General features: G+C 39.5%; 1 protein-coding gene across 1 annotated transcript in view; it reads right to left on the bottom strand.

Annotated features, from left to right (window-relative positions):
* LOC145258323 (collagen alpha-6(VI) chain-like) overlaps positions 1-15,649 on the bottom strand; it is an 88,155-nt gene that overhangs the window by 23,113 nt on the left and 49,393 nt on the right. The window contains exon 4 of the mRNA XM_080116417.1: positions 2,030-2,373. Within this exon, the coding sequence (XP_079972543.1) occupies positions 2,030-2,373 (344 nt within the window). The remainder of the gene's footprint in view (positions 1-2,029; positions 2,374-15,649) is intronic.

Raw genomic sequence — 15,649 nt, 5'->3', positions numbered from 1 at the left:
TGGGCCAAACGCCTTCAATTCTAAACAATGCCTAATTCACACAAACCAAAGAAGAAAGGAGGAAAAGGAAGACGAAGACGCCGGGCTGCTAGCTGCTGATGAAAAAGTCACTCGCTTTCCAGTTACAAGCCAGGACATGCATCACCGACAGCAGGATGACCGGCCTACCCTAAACATCTCCATTGTCCAAAAGATAAGTTACATTTTACGAACATTCATTCCTTGTCAATTCACACACACCTACAAACAGTTTTACGAACATTCATTCCTTGTCAATTCATACATACCTACAAACATTTTACGAACATTCATCTCCTTCGTTAAATCACATTCCATCCTACGAACACCTTGCCTCTCCTAATACAAGTTGTTAGTAGTAAATAAAATCGATTCTCAACCTTCAATATTCGTCTGTCTTTAATTATATGAAGTCAGAATCTACACACTTTCAACGTTGTTCATTTCATGTATTCTTTGTTGTGGCCTCTATGGCGTCCTTCCTACCCCTAATCCTTTTCATAAAAAACGAGGCCATATCACCGTTACTCTCTCGCTGCCAAATGTTCATTTTACTTGGATCCTGTAAAGTCACCCTTGGCTGTTCGGCCATTCATCCGTTCGTCTGTCTGCATTTTGCTCAATAACTACATCTTGGAATTTTTTTTGTCAGCAATTGAGTAGAAAAATGTCGATTAATATACAAAACTGACCACATATTGAGACATAGATTTTACCAGTCACAACTAAAAGACTTATTTTCTCTAGAATGAATCAATGCCCCCTGCTGAATGGTCCGTACACACACTGACCAATGAGATGTGTACTGATTCATCTGTCCCCTAAGAAATATCTTTAGCCCCTTTTTTGCGAGCCACAGTTAGGCAGCAGAGAGAACCCGACCAGCAGCAATCCAGACACTTCTCTTTCTCTCCACTCGACATTGCAGCATTGACCCTTTTCATGGAAAATAACTGCTGCTAACTGGAGACTACACAAAGAACGGCTTCCTGACTGACAAATCCAAAAGAACTTTCTGAGGATCTGAATACGGTGCATCAAATGGTTTTCTCACTCGGTCAACTCTGAGCCATACTTTCTTACAGGAAAGTAAAGTCTTTTTATAAAGGTTTTTACATTTGCATGGTTATGTCCCTTGCCGTGGCTGAGTGCATCAAATTGGAACATATATTCACACAAATTATGTATGTACTTGTTTACTGGAGTTTCTTTTTCTAACCCCTATTTGTGATGAGGAATCAATATCGGTGCTCCAGTAACAGAAGTAAAAGGGGGAAAACCGGGCGGCGTGTACCAAGTATAATCACCGCTATTGCTTTCATCCATGATTCTTATTGGACAATCATCCCAACTCCATTAGAGGCATTTGAGTGTAGGCTGCTATAATCGGTGCTATCTGATGTGGAAGCGGGCATATAAATTTATGGGTGCACTATTTCGTCATTAGACCCTATTCTATTTGCTTATAACCACCATCTTCTGGAGATATAACGCTATTTCTCATATGTTATATCTCCCCTCTTTGATTTTTTTTTTTTTTTTTACATAGGAGTCACTTATTAAGGCCCGAAGGCCACTTGAGGATAAGGGTTAATGAGCGTACAGCAGTCAATGGGATAATATTGTAGTAATCGTTAGTAATGGAAATTTGGTAAATTGGATTATTTAATGGGCCGGTTCATCGCAAATTTGTTTATGTTGGACTTGAAGATTACCAAATTGGAGTCAGCTGGAAAACAGGCAAACAAAAGAAAGTTCCACAGGCGTGCAATTCTAAGAAAGAAGTTCTGTTCATGGAATCTATGTTTAGGTTTAAACACAGATAAAGAGTGGGGGGAATTATTGATAGCAGTTTCAGCTAGACGTGAAAGTTTGGCAAGGGGGATCATAGATTTGAGCTCAGACGTTTGACATTCCCACCTTCCGACTTTGTGTCACATCTTGCTGAGGTGGCCAGCAAGTAAACCTCTACCCTCCTTATTCTACCAAAAATATTGGAAGTCATGCTTACCTTTCTAGCACCATTTCGGCTTCCACCCATTTTAGTGAATCCTTCACGCATCACGTGCTCCAGTGCTTTGCCCAAATATGTCATTCCTCTGGTCGGTGTGATATTCCCGATCGTTGAATAAATCTGCGATTTGTCGTTTGTGCTGCCAAGTTTCAGGTAGGTGTGTATATCAGAGGAGAACGTGCTCACGCCGACTTGGTAAAGAGTTCGACTCAGGTCGAAGAAGCTGATGATGTGGTTGACAAATAGAAGTTCTTTTTTGAAATCATCATCTTTTAAACTGTCCGAGTCGTCGACGAGGAAGATGATGTCGGTCGGCGCATGGGAACAGCTTTTAACCGGAACTGAAGTGGGAAAAGAAAAGAAGGACATTAAAAAGTGAAAGCATTATCTATATATGACGTGCCCAGAGAGCTCGATTAACATGCTGATTATAAGCTTTAATAACATCATTTTATATTTCGGAATTTTTTTTAGATGAGGGCTGATGATTTGTGTTATTTGGATTACTTTGACTACTATTCTCATTTTGGATGTTGTGTTCACAACGTTTCAGCCGATGTCACCTTTAGTACTCATTATTTTTTTCTAAGTGGATAACATTTAGGTCGAACTTGAGAACCTATACAAATTTTTTTGGCGCTTCTACAGAATTGGGACGAGATTTGCGGAAATCATAAAACTGAATTTCACACAAAAACAATGCTATCCTAGTATTCCTCATATTTTAAAGATGATTATATTAAAAAAATTACAAAAATTGATGAGGTAGAAAATCTTTTATTAAATAAAATATAAATAGAATTTGATGAAAACGATCGTAAAACACAGGAGAGTTCAACAGGGAGATAATTTTCCGTTCAAAATAAACAAAGATGGCCGCAATTTTTTACCCGCTAACACAATTAGAGTTGTTTTTTTAAGAATTCAGTAATATTCAAATAATTTCGACTGCATAATTTGGAAGCTAAAATTGTAATTTATTAGAATTGACAAAAAAAAAATCAGTTGAAACCATTGTTTTTTTATCTGAAAACTCAATTTATCGACTAAAAAATCTCGTCCCAATAATGTAGAAGCACCATTTTTTTTATATTACCTTTCCTTCTAAAAAAATTGGTGATCCCAACGAGATTTTTTCTCTTTTTGTTTTTTTTTGCAAGTAAATGCATTATCCGCACATGACATGCCCAGAGAGCTCGATAAACATGCCGCTTATAAGCGTTAATAACCTTTTTTCAACTGAGGATTATTTATATTATTCAGACTATTTTCATCCTTGAGCCAGACATGATAAATACAGGATGAAACAATAAGGTTTGCCCCCCCAAAGAAAACAACACTACAGCTTTATTTTAAAACTTTCGATGCATAAATCAATTCAGATAATTTGATTATGTAATAGAGCTGACATCGATTCAATGTAGCTGCTTTCAGCCTCAATCACCGCCCCGATACGGGTCCAGAACTCGGAACATGCCTTTTCCACAAGTGCTGGCAAGAGCTTGGTGAATACTCAGTAGATGGCTGTGGAGGTCATGTTGATGATATTCTCGACGTAAGGTCAAACAAAGTAGTTCAGCGGGTTCAAGTTGGGGGAGGAAGAGGGCCAGTGGGAGAAGAATACAAAATCGTAGTACTCCTTCTGAAGATGTGAGGTGGCATGGTGTGGCTCTCACTTGAAACCACGCCAAAGACCATACATAGGGCGGGGGGGATAATAAAAATTTTGTTTCTTTGGATAAGTGAATAAATCTATTTTTTGTTTTGTGTGTCCATGGAAAAGTTATTTTGGTACTGTATTTATTAAATTAATGAAAAAGTATTCACATATTTTTTTGGTTTGGGGTATATAAATATTTTTTGTTAAATATTTTTTTCAAGGCTATTTCCTTAAGGATATTATTTTCTACCGGTTGAAGTAAAGCAGCCAACGACGGCAAAGGAGGCTGAGAAAGGTTGTTAGAGAATGTAGAAGGAGGAGGAGGAGAAGAAGGAGGAGGAAATTCCTGAACTGAGTAGCTTTGTCTCTGCATAAATTCACTGAAATAACTCTCAAGCAAATCACGGTTGGTTCCACACTTTCTTTTATTCCATTGTTTCGCCTCCTTCCACATCCCGTCCACATGATTTGTGGAAGCCCTAGCTGTAGGATCCACAAAATTAAGGCTGTGGTTAACTGTAAAATGTTTGTACCCATCGGTTGTTGACTGATGACGAAACGAGGTTCACAGCTTGACACGCTGGGCCAATCTGCCCACTTGTGGAAAAGGCTGTCTTTTTTATACTCGTATTGCGGACGTAGTTGTAGACAAAGGTGGTTTTTATTGCTGGTCATCATTTTCGCTTTTTATTTGTGTTTGTTTTTTGTGTTTTAATGTGTTGTAGGGAGTCGTATGTTTGATGTTTGCATACATGTGTTATATCAATTTAAAGCTAAGAAAGTTGTGAATGTGTTCTAGTAGGTGTTGTACTGTTGCAGTGTTTTGTGTTTTATGAGATAATTATTCCTGTTTATATGCTGCCGGAGTTGCGTCTGCTGTGATGTTTGTGTTTTGTATCTTGATTTTTCTTATGATATACAGCTTCCTCTGGTGGTTTTCTTTGTTGAGGTGAGGTGCAAGTTATTCCGTTGATGTGTGTACATAAAAAAAATGGGCTTTGATGTTGTCGCGTGTGTTTAGTATGATCATTTATGTTGTATCGACGAACAGGGTTTGTCTTAGCGTCGCCATTATTATCACCATCGCTGCTCCTGCTGGTTTCTGGTTTATTCATGTAAATTTGGAGGGATATGCGATATAACATTACTTACTAACTTGAATATACTCTCATTGCCTCACAACACCATTTAGAAAAATTTAATAATGTAATATAATGAGAGCTGTGTTTAAGTGGAAATGTTCAACGGTCAAGTGTCAGAGGATGACACCAGGTAGAAGTTACAAAACCACATGCTTTCTAGGGGAAGATTGTTTCCCTCTTAACTAGCAAAATTTCAAAGAAAAAGGACACATCGTTCTGCTGTTAGTAAGGGGAAGGGAACAGTGTGTACATTGTGTCTATCTTTCTCTCTTGCACACACATACGAAATTAACCTGTCTCTGTGACTCTTTTTTTTTCAGTTTTAAATTAAACCTTATTAAAAACTGAACATTAGCGTCCAGGTAGTTTTGCGTCCACAGACAATCAACAGTCTAGCTTGGTCTTTGCATGAACTGTAAGCCCAACTCATATAATATTTTGTCATAAAAGAAAGTTCTTTCTGTAAGCAACCAATATATTTATTTGGATAACCTACACCAGTGGGTGTAGGTTGCTCACAGTTAAACCTGTGTCACAGTGAATGAAATAATGACGTAGTCGGTTGCTGAAAGTATCTTTTAATAGTATATCTTCCATTGGAAACTAGCCTTACTCTGCATCAAATTTACTGAGGTGTGTGTGTGTGTGTGTGTGAGAGAGAAAGAGAGAGAGAGAGAGAGAGAGAGAGAGAGAGAGAGAGAGAGAGAGAGAGAGAGAGAGAGAGGGAGGATGTTTTTCTTTGTTGGTACCTCAGAAGCTTTATGCAATTGCTGTGAAAATCCCGATGAAATCTTTCAAATGAAATATTTACATCAAATCAGTTTCTAAAGTTGAAGAAAAAAATGATTGTATCATTCTATCACTTTGGAAAATAACTTAAACCTAACGCAAACCTGTATAATCAAGTACTCCTGTCATATTTGTGGACGTGCTACTCGAAGCCGTCTTTCCTGTTTTGATGGAGCACAAAATTAACTGGGCAATCTTTTTTTTTATTTATAGATGACATTGGCAAGTGAAGTACAGGACGATTGGAAAGATAAGCGGAGAGCACATACAGCGCCTAGAATTCCCAAACGGTCACCCATCTGATACTAACCAGGCTCAACGTTGCTTAACTTCAGTGATCTGATGAGAATCGGTGTGTCAACCTGATTATGATTATATAATAGTTTGGAGAAGGTCTTACAACCGTGCAGTGAAGAAGCGAAGTTCTGTATGTGTGGGATTGATTAACGATCGGGTACCGTAGTGGCATTCAATCATCGGTAGTCGCCAGTTGGACGCCAATCTCCGGAACGTTTCGGAACCATATGCAAAGGGGAAGCCCAACGATTGGACGAGGGGCGTATAATTCCCAGTTGCAGCATATGGTTGAACTTTGCCTTTGCTGTTGCTGTTTAAGTTTGTCAGCAGGGAGGCATTGAGGTCGTGAGAATACAGGAGCATCTGTGGTCTGAATATGGTGAGCTGTGGAGTGAGGTGGTTCACTCACAACAAAATTCAAGTTAGTTAACTCCGGCTAGGAGTTTAATAATGTATGATATGGATCATCGGCAGGAGCAATGAAAAATACAGGGCTGATAGATGTGAAGTTCGATTTTGAACCCGTGACGGAAAGTTCCGTATTAGCATCTATCAGCTGTTGTCTGTGTATGTTAACTAATAGGTTGAAGTGATGCAGAAAGTCCGTGCCTATAATGGGATAGGGCAAATCAGCTATCATAAGCACCCATGTAAAATCTCTACGTAATTCCAAGTCAAGGGATCAAGAAATTTGACCGTACGTGGGAATAGACGAGTGATTTACCGCTTGCAGTGTAATGGGTGAAACTGGCGGCTTCTCGGTGAGGAGTTTCAGTGGCCAAATGCTGCAAGCTGCTCCTGTATCAACCAAACAACGTGCTTGGGATAAGGAGTCAGTGATAAAATAGGCACGGTTGTGGGAGGTCTATGGAGAATGTGCCGTGCTCAGTTTTCCAGACGATCGTTTCCCTGGTTCAAATACAAACAAAGCATTGTATAACGCCGTGCGTCCTTGCCAAAACGACTATGATAAAAGCATAGTCCTGGCTTGCTAGAGTGACGGCGGTGATGTGGGGATGGCGAACGGCTCTTGTAGGGGCATCTGGATGATTGTGATCTGGCCACACTCAGTTTCCTCACCTCTTTGGTAAGCCGCTCGAGAGCATCAAGTATAGCCAAGGAAGTGACTTCTTGACTTATGTCCCTAACTTTGGCTGAGAGCATAGAGACTTCAGCCGAAGTCTGGGGGATAGCTGCGGTTGGCAGGGCGCATTGATTTGAACTGCCCCCTTAAGGACTATTTTTAGCCCTTTGGGATCGCAGCTGAGATCCCAAAGGGCTAAAAATAGTCCTTAAGTGGACAGCTCAAATCAATGCGCCCTGCCAACCGATTGGTCAGTGTGGCCAAATCACTTTGGCACCAGGCATTGATCCACTTATAGTAAATAGTTTGTTAACTGCTACAGATACACATATATACACTTGCATATAATCATACACTAGATAATAATAGAAACACATAAATATATACCCGATTCACATGTTATACAGACACCCACAACACAACAAAGCATAAAGCCACTTGATGTAAGAAGCTAAAATAAAAGTACTACTTTGAGGTGAAAAAATTAATCCGCCGCAGTGGTCTTCATGTGGTCCAACCAACCTCAAACCCAGAGGGGCTGCTTTCCATGAAAAGAAAGAAATGTGATTTAATGCTTCGTCTCTTTGCCCACAGAGTCTACATTTAATGTTTTCCTGAGTTTTATTTATTTAAGTTTTAATGCGGCTAATTTTAATCACATTGTTCTGTATCGCTGTCAGTAGTTTTCAAAAAAATTATTACATTTTCATCCCAAACAAGGCACAATGCTACTTTGATGTTGGAGGTTACTATCAGGGATATAAGTTGCAGGTATACTATATAGGGAGTTGAGCAGCAAGATGTTTATTCACATTACACTTGAACTTCTGCATGTCAGTACAGTTTGGGAGCAGGAACCGAAGGGAATTCCAAAGTCTAGCAGTTGTAGGGAAGAAACTATTAGAGTAAAAGGCTTTCTCACATCTAGGGATCTCTACTGTGTAGGGGTGGGACTTTGCTGCTTGTCGGGTTTGTCGAGGGTATTTACGTCGAGGGAGTACAAATGCTTGTAGTTTGTCGGAGCATCCGCCATTAAAATACTTGTAGTGATTCCATTTCTTTGTTCATGCGTCTATTTTTTTGGCCATGTGCAGATGTTTTTGCGAATCTACTACAAGGTTCAATCACGATATGGGTGTATCAAAGTTTATATACATGCACAGTAAATAATGTCCAACTGTTGTGAGACCGAAACTTACCTGCATCAATATATGATGTGAGTTAACCCCCTAAGGTAACAGTATCGTAATACTGTAAAATCAATAGGAATACTAGTAGTACGCAGTGCGTGCAACTACTCATAATGGAGACCACCGGATAGTAAGCTCCATTTACCCGTTATCCTATCCTTGTAATCTTTTGTTTAATATATCTTTCTTGCACCTAATCTGTGGTTCGTGTTTTTCTTTCCATGGTCCTGCCTATGGATTGTTATCCAAAATCAACAGAGATTTAGACCATTCCTGTAATGATCCGGTTCCTGTTGATTTTGTGGTGGGAGTAAAGTTCTGTGCAGTTCTAGGAGGCTCACCCTCCCAGGCTTTGCCTTCTCTCCTTTTTTGCAGATCAGACTGCCCCTCTTTCGGGGCGTTGACTTCTCAACCCCACTTTCTGATCCTGGTGTCTAAGTTCATGTAGTGGGAGAGGACTAAATACCTTCCTTCCGTGATCCCAACCTTGGGTTCACATCACTAACAATAACACTCTTTTTACTCCAAACAAAGATTTTGTAATTTATCACCACTAAAAAAACATATACTGATTTTTCTGAAATAAAAACAAATAACATCTAATGTTCAAACATTTTTATTTGCAAAAAAAAAAAAAAAAAAGAAAGACACAGTTACACTTTAATATTACGTTTCTCTGTAGACTTCTTGTTTTTTAAATCCTCCAACAACTGAAAGTGGAAGTTTGGTTGGTGTTCTTCTTTCTTGGTCTTTCTGCCCTTCATGACCCTTCACAACCAATACACATGACTCAACACAAACAATACCGTTGATGTGACCTGATACGGTACCAAACACTTCCGAATAATTCCGTCAACACGACCTGACCCGCTACCAAAGCAACCTTGCTGACCGACTCTGGCGTTGTCTTTTTGTAGAAAAAAAGAAAAAAATCATTTTCGCTGTAGGTGGGCCCGACTATGACACTGACTCATAATTCTTGAACGCTTCCACACATGCCCATTACACGTAGTACCAGCTGAGACTAGTCCCATCACATGCGAGCATGTTTAATATTATTCTCACAATGTTTTGGTCTATATCATCGTCATCATCATCGTCATCGTCATCATCATCTTCAAGTCCAATGTAAGCAAGTTCTTGATGAGCCGTTCCCCTTAAGCAATCCAATTTACCAAATTTACATTTCTAACGATGACTATGATATTAACCCTTTGACTACTGTACACTCCTTAACCCTTATCCTCGAGTGGCCTCTGGGCCTTGATAAGTGATGATTTCTTTGTAAAAAAATCATCGTCATCATCATCATCATCGTCGTCATCATCATCATCATCGTTGTCATCATCGTCGTCGTCGTCATCATCAACAACAACAACATCTGTTCTCATCTTAAATGTTATTCTCTCTACTTTTCGGTGCCATAACGGATAAAAAGCCATAAGCAAAATTCAGTTTTAAGTGAGAATCTTTTATAGGTTAGACTTTCCTGAGTTCGACAAGATACATTTGAAGAAGGTCAGAGATTACATCAGTCGAAAACAGCAGTCCAAATAATCGAAACAATCCAAATTATCAATCCTCATCTAAAAAATTCAGACTCACTTGGAGTTCTCACACATGTCATCATCATTGATTGTTCACTGGTAGTGTTGCCTGGAGTCTGAGTGACGACAAGTTTGCCCAGATTTCCAGTAATCTTCACCTCTTTCCTTTGCAAATGACTTTGCGTTATGGCAACAGCCACGTATCATTGAGTTTTTAATACAAAAGCCATTGGTCTTCTTTGGGATTTGAGAGGCAACAAACCTCCCACAAAGTCCCAGTACTCTTTTCACTCTTCCAGTGGAGGTCTGGTTGGTACACTTTCCCCCTTGATTTTCTATTCTCATTAATCCTTCACAGATATTTTGTATGGTATCAGCCGAGACTGATGCTTTTTTAGGAGTGGGGAGGAACAGTTTATAAGATTTATTGTTTTTTTACTTACAAGGGAGTCACCACTCATCAAGGGCCAAAGGCCATTCGAGGACAAGGGTTAATGAATTTAAGGTGGTAGCGTAGTAATCGTTACTAGTGTAGATTGGGTAGAATTTGGATTAAAGGGGCAACTAAACAAGAACTTGTTTACATTGGACTTGAAGGCTACCATATTGTAGTTGGCTGGGAAGCAGACCAGTGGAACAGTGTTCCACAGGTGGACAGTTCTAGGAAAAAAGCTTTGTTCATGGAATCTGCATGTTATAACGTATATCCCTCCAGACTTACATACACAAAAGACAAAATCAGCAGGAGCAGTGATAGTGATAACAATGGCGGCGCTGAGACGAACCCTGTTCGTCAACACAAACTAAGTGGACATACCAAACGCACATGAGAGCATCAGAGCCTTTTTTTATGTGTCTACGTCCAACAGCATAATTTGCATGTCATCCCAGCAAGAAAACCACTAGCAGGAAAAAGAATCAAGTTTGAACCATGAACATCATTGCACGTACATCGACAAAGAGAGTCTAATTCTTACTCGAATTCATTAATAAGTTTATCAGCATCAATCTGATATGGACAAGTGAACATATCTCCATCCCCAAGAGATAACTCTCTGCTGTACATTAAGACGTTGAAACTAACACAACATTAAAACGAAAATGACACATCAACGCCTAGAGCATAATGTCTTTAACTACGTCCGCAGGCCAAGCATAAATATAGTAGATTTTCAACAGCCTGACTGAATAGGCCAGATTGCTGAGCATTGAGATTGTCCGTCGACGCTGCCATCTCAGCAACAACCTTAGCCACAGCATCAGCAGCAGCCAGTCATCCTCAACCTCACCCAAGACAACATCAGCAACAGCCCTAGCTACAACATCAGCAGCAGCATCGACTTCACCCCAAACGTCACCTAAGATAGCATCAGCATCGTCCCAAGTCACAGCATCAGAGGCAGCCAGCTATCGTCGACTTCACCCCTGACGACACCTGCAGCAACTGTCCAGACTACCCCTCCCAAGAGCCTACTGACAGACCGCTGTCCTTACTCGAAGCAGCTGATCGATGTCTTCGTCACTGGCTCTGCGATCACTGGCACATCCTGACAATATCAACAGCATCCACTACGATCGTATTGACCCTAAATAAAAGTTTAAACTAAATTTCTTTGTTTATCCTTATTGCTTACATACGCTCATTTTTGTAATATATCATGCATTTATATTTAAGCATAGATAAAGAATCAGAAAAACTGTTGATAGTGGTCGTAGCTAGTTGAGTATTTTTTGCGAAAGTTTGGCAGGAGAGGACGATTCTGTTTCTCTATTGAAGTGTCCTTTTCTTAGACATGTTTAGGTTTTTTCATGCATCTTCTAATTCTTATGGATCTTTAACATTATATGAATAAGCGAAATCACACGACATCAGGTCAAAATCGGTGGCCATTTTGTTTTGGTTGGACTTATTTACATAATGCTTACATATTTTAAGATTGCTTTTCTCAATTTTAGATGCATAATACTTACTGAAATTTTAATGGAAATGATTCCACATTTAGTAATATACAGGATGTTCCAAAAGTCTTGGGCACATTTCAAGTTCTCATATCTTCTTAATTATGGATGTTAGCAAGATGAAAGTGGTGTCATTTTAAAACTAAATGCATTGATTTTTGTAAAGCTATTGATTTTTTGTTTCTTTTCAGATCTAGTAATGACGTTCACTCAAACAAAAAACGGCGTTTTGTGTGCTTGAATTTGCAAAAACTCAATCATGGATACTTGTTCAATGTGCATTTTGCAAAAAGATCTTACACCCTTTGATTTATTTTTTTATGGGGATTTGTGAAAGGATTTGTGTGTGTGTATGTGTGTGTGTGTGTGTGTGTGTGTGTGTGTGGATTTGTGAAAGGACTGGTCTATGTGCCTTCCATTTCAAGAGACGTGGATGAGCTGAAAGCCCGAATAACAGAAGTTTTTGCAACCATTAACAACGCAATGTTGGGAGGCGTTTGGCAAGAATTGGACTATTGGCCTGATGTGTGTCATGTGACTAATGATGCTCACATCAAACATCTTTGAAAATTCCATGAAAAAGTTGATATTACAAGCTTTCTGAACATACCAGATGCGTTTTTATATCCTTAATAGTTCTCGAGATATTCAATGTCAAGATGTTCCCCAAACTTTTGGAACACCCTGTATAACGAAAATATAAAAACTATTTTTTAATGCCTCAACAGAATTTTTTCTTGTGTTCTTGCATAGCCACGACTTTTATAAATTACGCCTATTTTTATAATCACTCACTGTCATATTTGTAAATATAATTAATTACTTTTAATATTCAATTAAACTGTCACACTGTTAGTAGTCATGTTGGAGTGGAATGGAAAAGTTTAGGGGTTAAAGGGGTCAGAAAGTGACACCGAGCAGAAGATAGGCAGATTATGTGACTTCTGGTTGATTTCCTCTCATTCTCTGAGCGATCGGTGTAATAGAAAATTATGAATAAGTATCGTATACATCTCTCCTCCTCCTCCTCCTCCTCCTCCTCCTCCTCCTGCTCCCTCTTCCTTTCTCCCCCTCTCCTCCTCCTTCTCCTCCTTCCTCTCCCTTTCTCTCCCTCTTTTCCTCCCTCTTCTCCTTCCTCTCCCTCTCCCCATCCCCACCCCTCTTCCTCTTCTCCTCCCTCTCCCTTTATCTCCCCCCTTTCCCCGCCCCCTCTCTCGTGCACGTAAATTATGAGCTGCCTTTGAATACATTTTTCTTTATAAACTAACAGTTGTCGTCATGTTGTTTATCCAACTGTAATTCCAGCAAGATTATCTCCCTTCCTACCATGAAGACAGGTATGTCCCGGAAACGATATGTTTGAAAGTAATTGTCTGTATTTTTGAGATGAGGTGTTTTCATTGATTGAGATTGTCAGACTGACTTCCTCATCTTGGTTGTTATTGTCACAACGTTTCGGCCGTTTTGCCTTCATCTTAGTGACATATGGCCGAGTGGTCCTAGACGTTGTATCAAAGTTTACAGTTACCCAAAGGTGCTGAGTTCAATCCTGAACGAAGGCAGTGAAAAGTAACATTTAAAATAGAGAATCAGCAACTATGTCCCAGAGCCTAGCTGGAGTCCGAACATGGTACCCCCGTAATAATAATAAAGGGTTGGGTTCGAGATTCCTAACAAACGGTTCCCTAGTTCGATACAAAACACCTGATGAAGGCCGGAGGGCAAAATGGCCGAAACGTTGTGACTATAACAACCAAGATGAGGAAGTCAGTCCGACAATCTCAATCGATATATTTGAAATAGGTAAAAATTTTCCGTGAAACAACGGTTTGGCCGTCACCATGGAAAAAACAAGAAAACCTATTAACTGATCTATGATGTCATGGTTAGGTAGTGCCTAGCAAATCATAGACCAGACTCCCGGTTGTGCACTGAGATCGCCTTTCTGGTTGATTTATGAAATTATGAAAAATAGTTTTTCATTGTCCTGTCCCAAAGTGTCACAAAAATGATAAAAATGGACGAAACATGCACATACGAGGTGTCTTTAATAAGTTTCCAAACTTTTTTGTACCGGCATTTAAAATTGTGGTAGACTCTTGAAATTTCGGTATGTTATTGCTATACTTCTTATGAGGTGACTTACCAATTTTTATTCAAATGAACAGCTACAGGAGGAATTGGAATACACCCTACTAAAGCCTGATTGTCAGAGCTGGTGAATTTCAGAAATGTAATCTGGACGTGAGGACCCTTCAGAAAAACGATATGCAATGAAATTATGTTTTTAACTTGAAAAATGCCACAGAAACGTATGGAATGCTTCAGACTGCTTTTGGACTATCTTGCATGAATCAAGCATCAGTTTCTGAGTGGCATAAGAGATTCAAGGAAGGCAGGGAGTCTGTGAGGGATGATGAGAGGTGTAGGAGGAGTAAGGAAGTCAGAATACCAGAGTTGATTGGCCCAAAAAATTTTCATGGATAAGGATCGTCGTGTGTTTATGGAGACAATAAGTGTATAGTTTGATGTCAGTGTGAGAACTGTATACATAATTATTCTTGAGGAACTGAAAATACGGAAGATTTACATGAATGCACCAGTTCACAACTCCATCTTTGTCACAGACTATTTGACCAAGATCATCATCAAGTGTTCCTCATCCTCCCTATCGTTCAGACCTTGCTCCCATTGACTTTTGGTTATTCCCTAAGCTCAAGGAAAACCTTAGAGGCAGTCGTTATGAGACAATTGAGATGAAAGAGGCTGTGATGAGGATCATTAACTTGCTCGCACAAAATGACTTTGATGGATGGCTCTCGTCTGGGTGAGGCCCCGTGTTTTGACAAGCTTCTGGGTTTGAACTTTACTCCTGATCTGAAAGGGAACACGTACATCAAGTCTGTTGCCAAGGTTGCTGGAAAGATGGTGGGATCCTTCTACCGCTCCAGAAGATATCTCACTACTGATGCAATTCTCTATCTATATAAAAGCCAAGTACGTCCAAGGATGGAATACTGTTGCCATACCTGGGCAGGAGCTGCTAAAAACAGCCTATCCTGCCTTGACAGAGTACAAAATAGACTTCGTGGCTTAATGGGGGATGCCCTTTTCTCTACCCTGCAACCTCTCTCCCACAGAAGAGACGTTGCGAGCCTATCCTTGTTTTATCATTATTTCCATGGCAGATGCTCGTCTGAACTCCAATCTCTGGTCCCCCCTCACCAATCTTTCACGAAAAACACCCGTCTAGCTGAATCCACTGTGAAAAATTTCCCCCACTCTATATCTGTGCCTAAATCAAAACGCGGATTCCATGAACAAAGCTTCTTTCTTAGAACTGCACGCCTGTGGAACTCTGTTCCGTCTGCCTGCTTCCCTCCGGACTACAACTTGGATGTGTTCAAGTCCAATGTTAACAAATTCCTAATGAACCGCCCCCTTAAGTAAACACTTCAGCAAATCTCCTCACTAACGTAATGTACTTGCAATAACCCTTATCCCTGAGGTGCTTCCGGGCCTTGATAAGTGGTGATCACTGTGTAAAAAAAAAAAAAAAAAAATGTTTTTTTTTTCCAGAAGTTGTTTGACCAATACAACAAGTGCATTACAGCTGGAGGAGATTACTTTGAAGGGGACTAGAGTTTCATGTGTGTACTATCAAAAAAAAAAGTGGCCAAACGAAAAATCCCTAGAAACTTATTGAAGGCACCTCGTTATTGTCTTTTCTTTTCTGAAAAAGAAAAAAGAATTCTACATTTGGAGACGTGTAATTAAGAGAAATAATTTTACCCCAACAAATTAAGTTATTTTTATTTATTAAAAGTTTATTCAATTAAAACTGCATTTAAGTAATTTCATGACATTTGATAACAGAATTAATATTAATTAAAGAGACAATCATTTTAATTAATAATACAACAAACAATTCGTTGAATTAATGTTGTTT

This window comes from Euprymna scolopes, chromosome 33 (genome assembly GCF_053919585.1).
Source record: "Euprymna scolopes isolate OS-2025 chromosome 33, ASM5391958v1, whole genome shotgun sequence".
Lineage (NCBI taxonomy): Eukaryota > Metazoa > Mollusca > Cephalopoda > Sepiida > Sepiolidae > Euprymna > Euprymna scolopes.
This window is presented reverse-complemented; position numbering and strand designations above follow the sequence as displayed.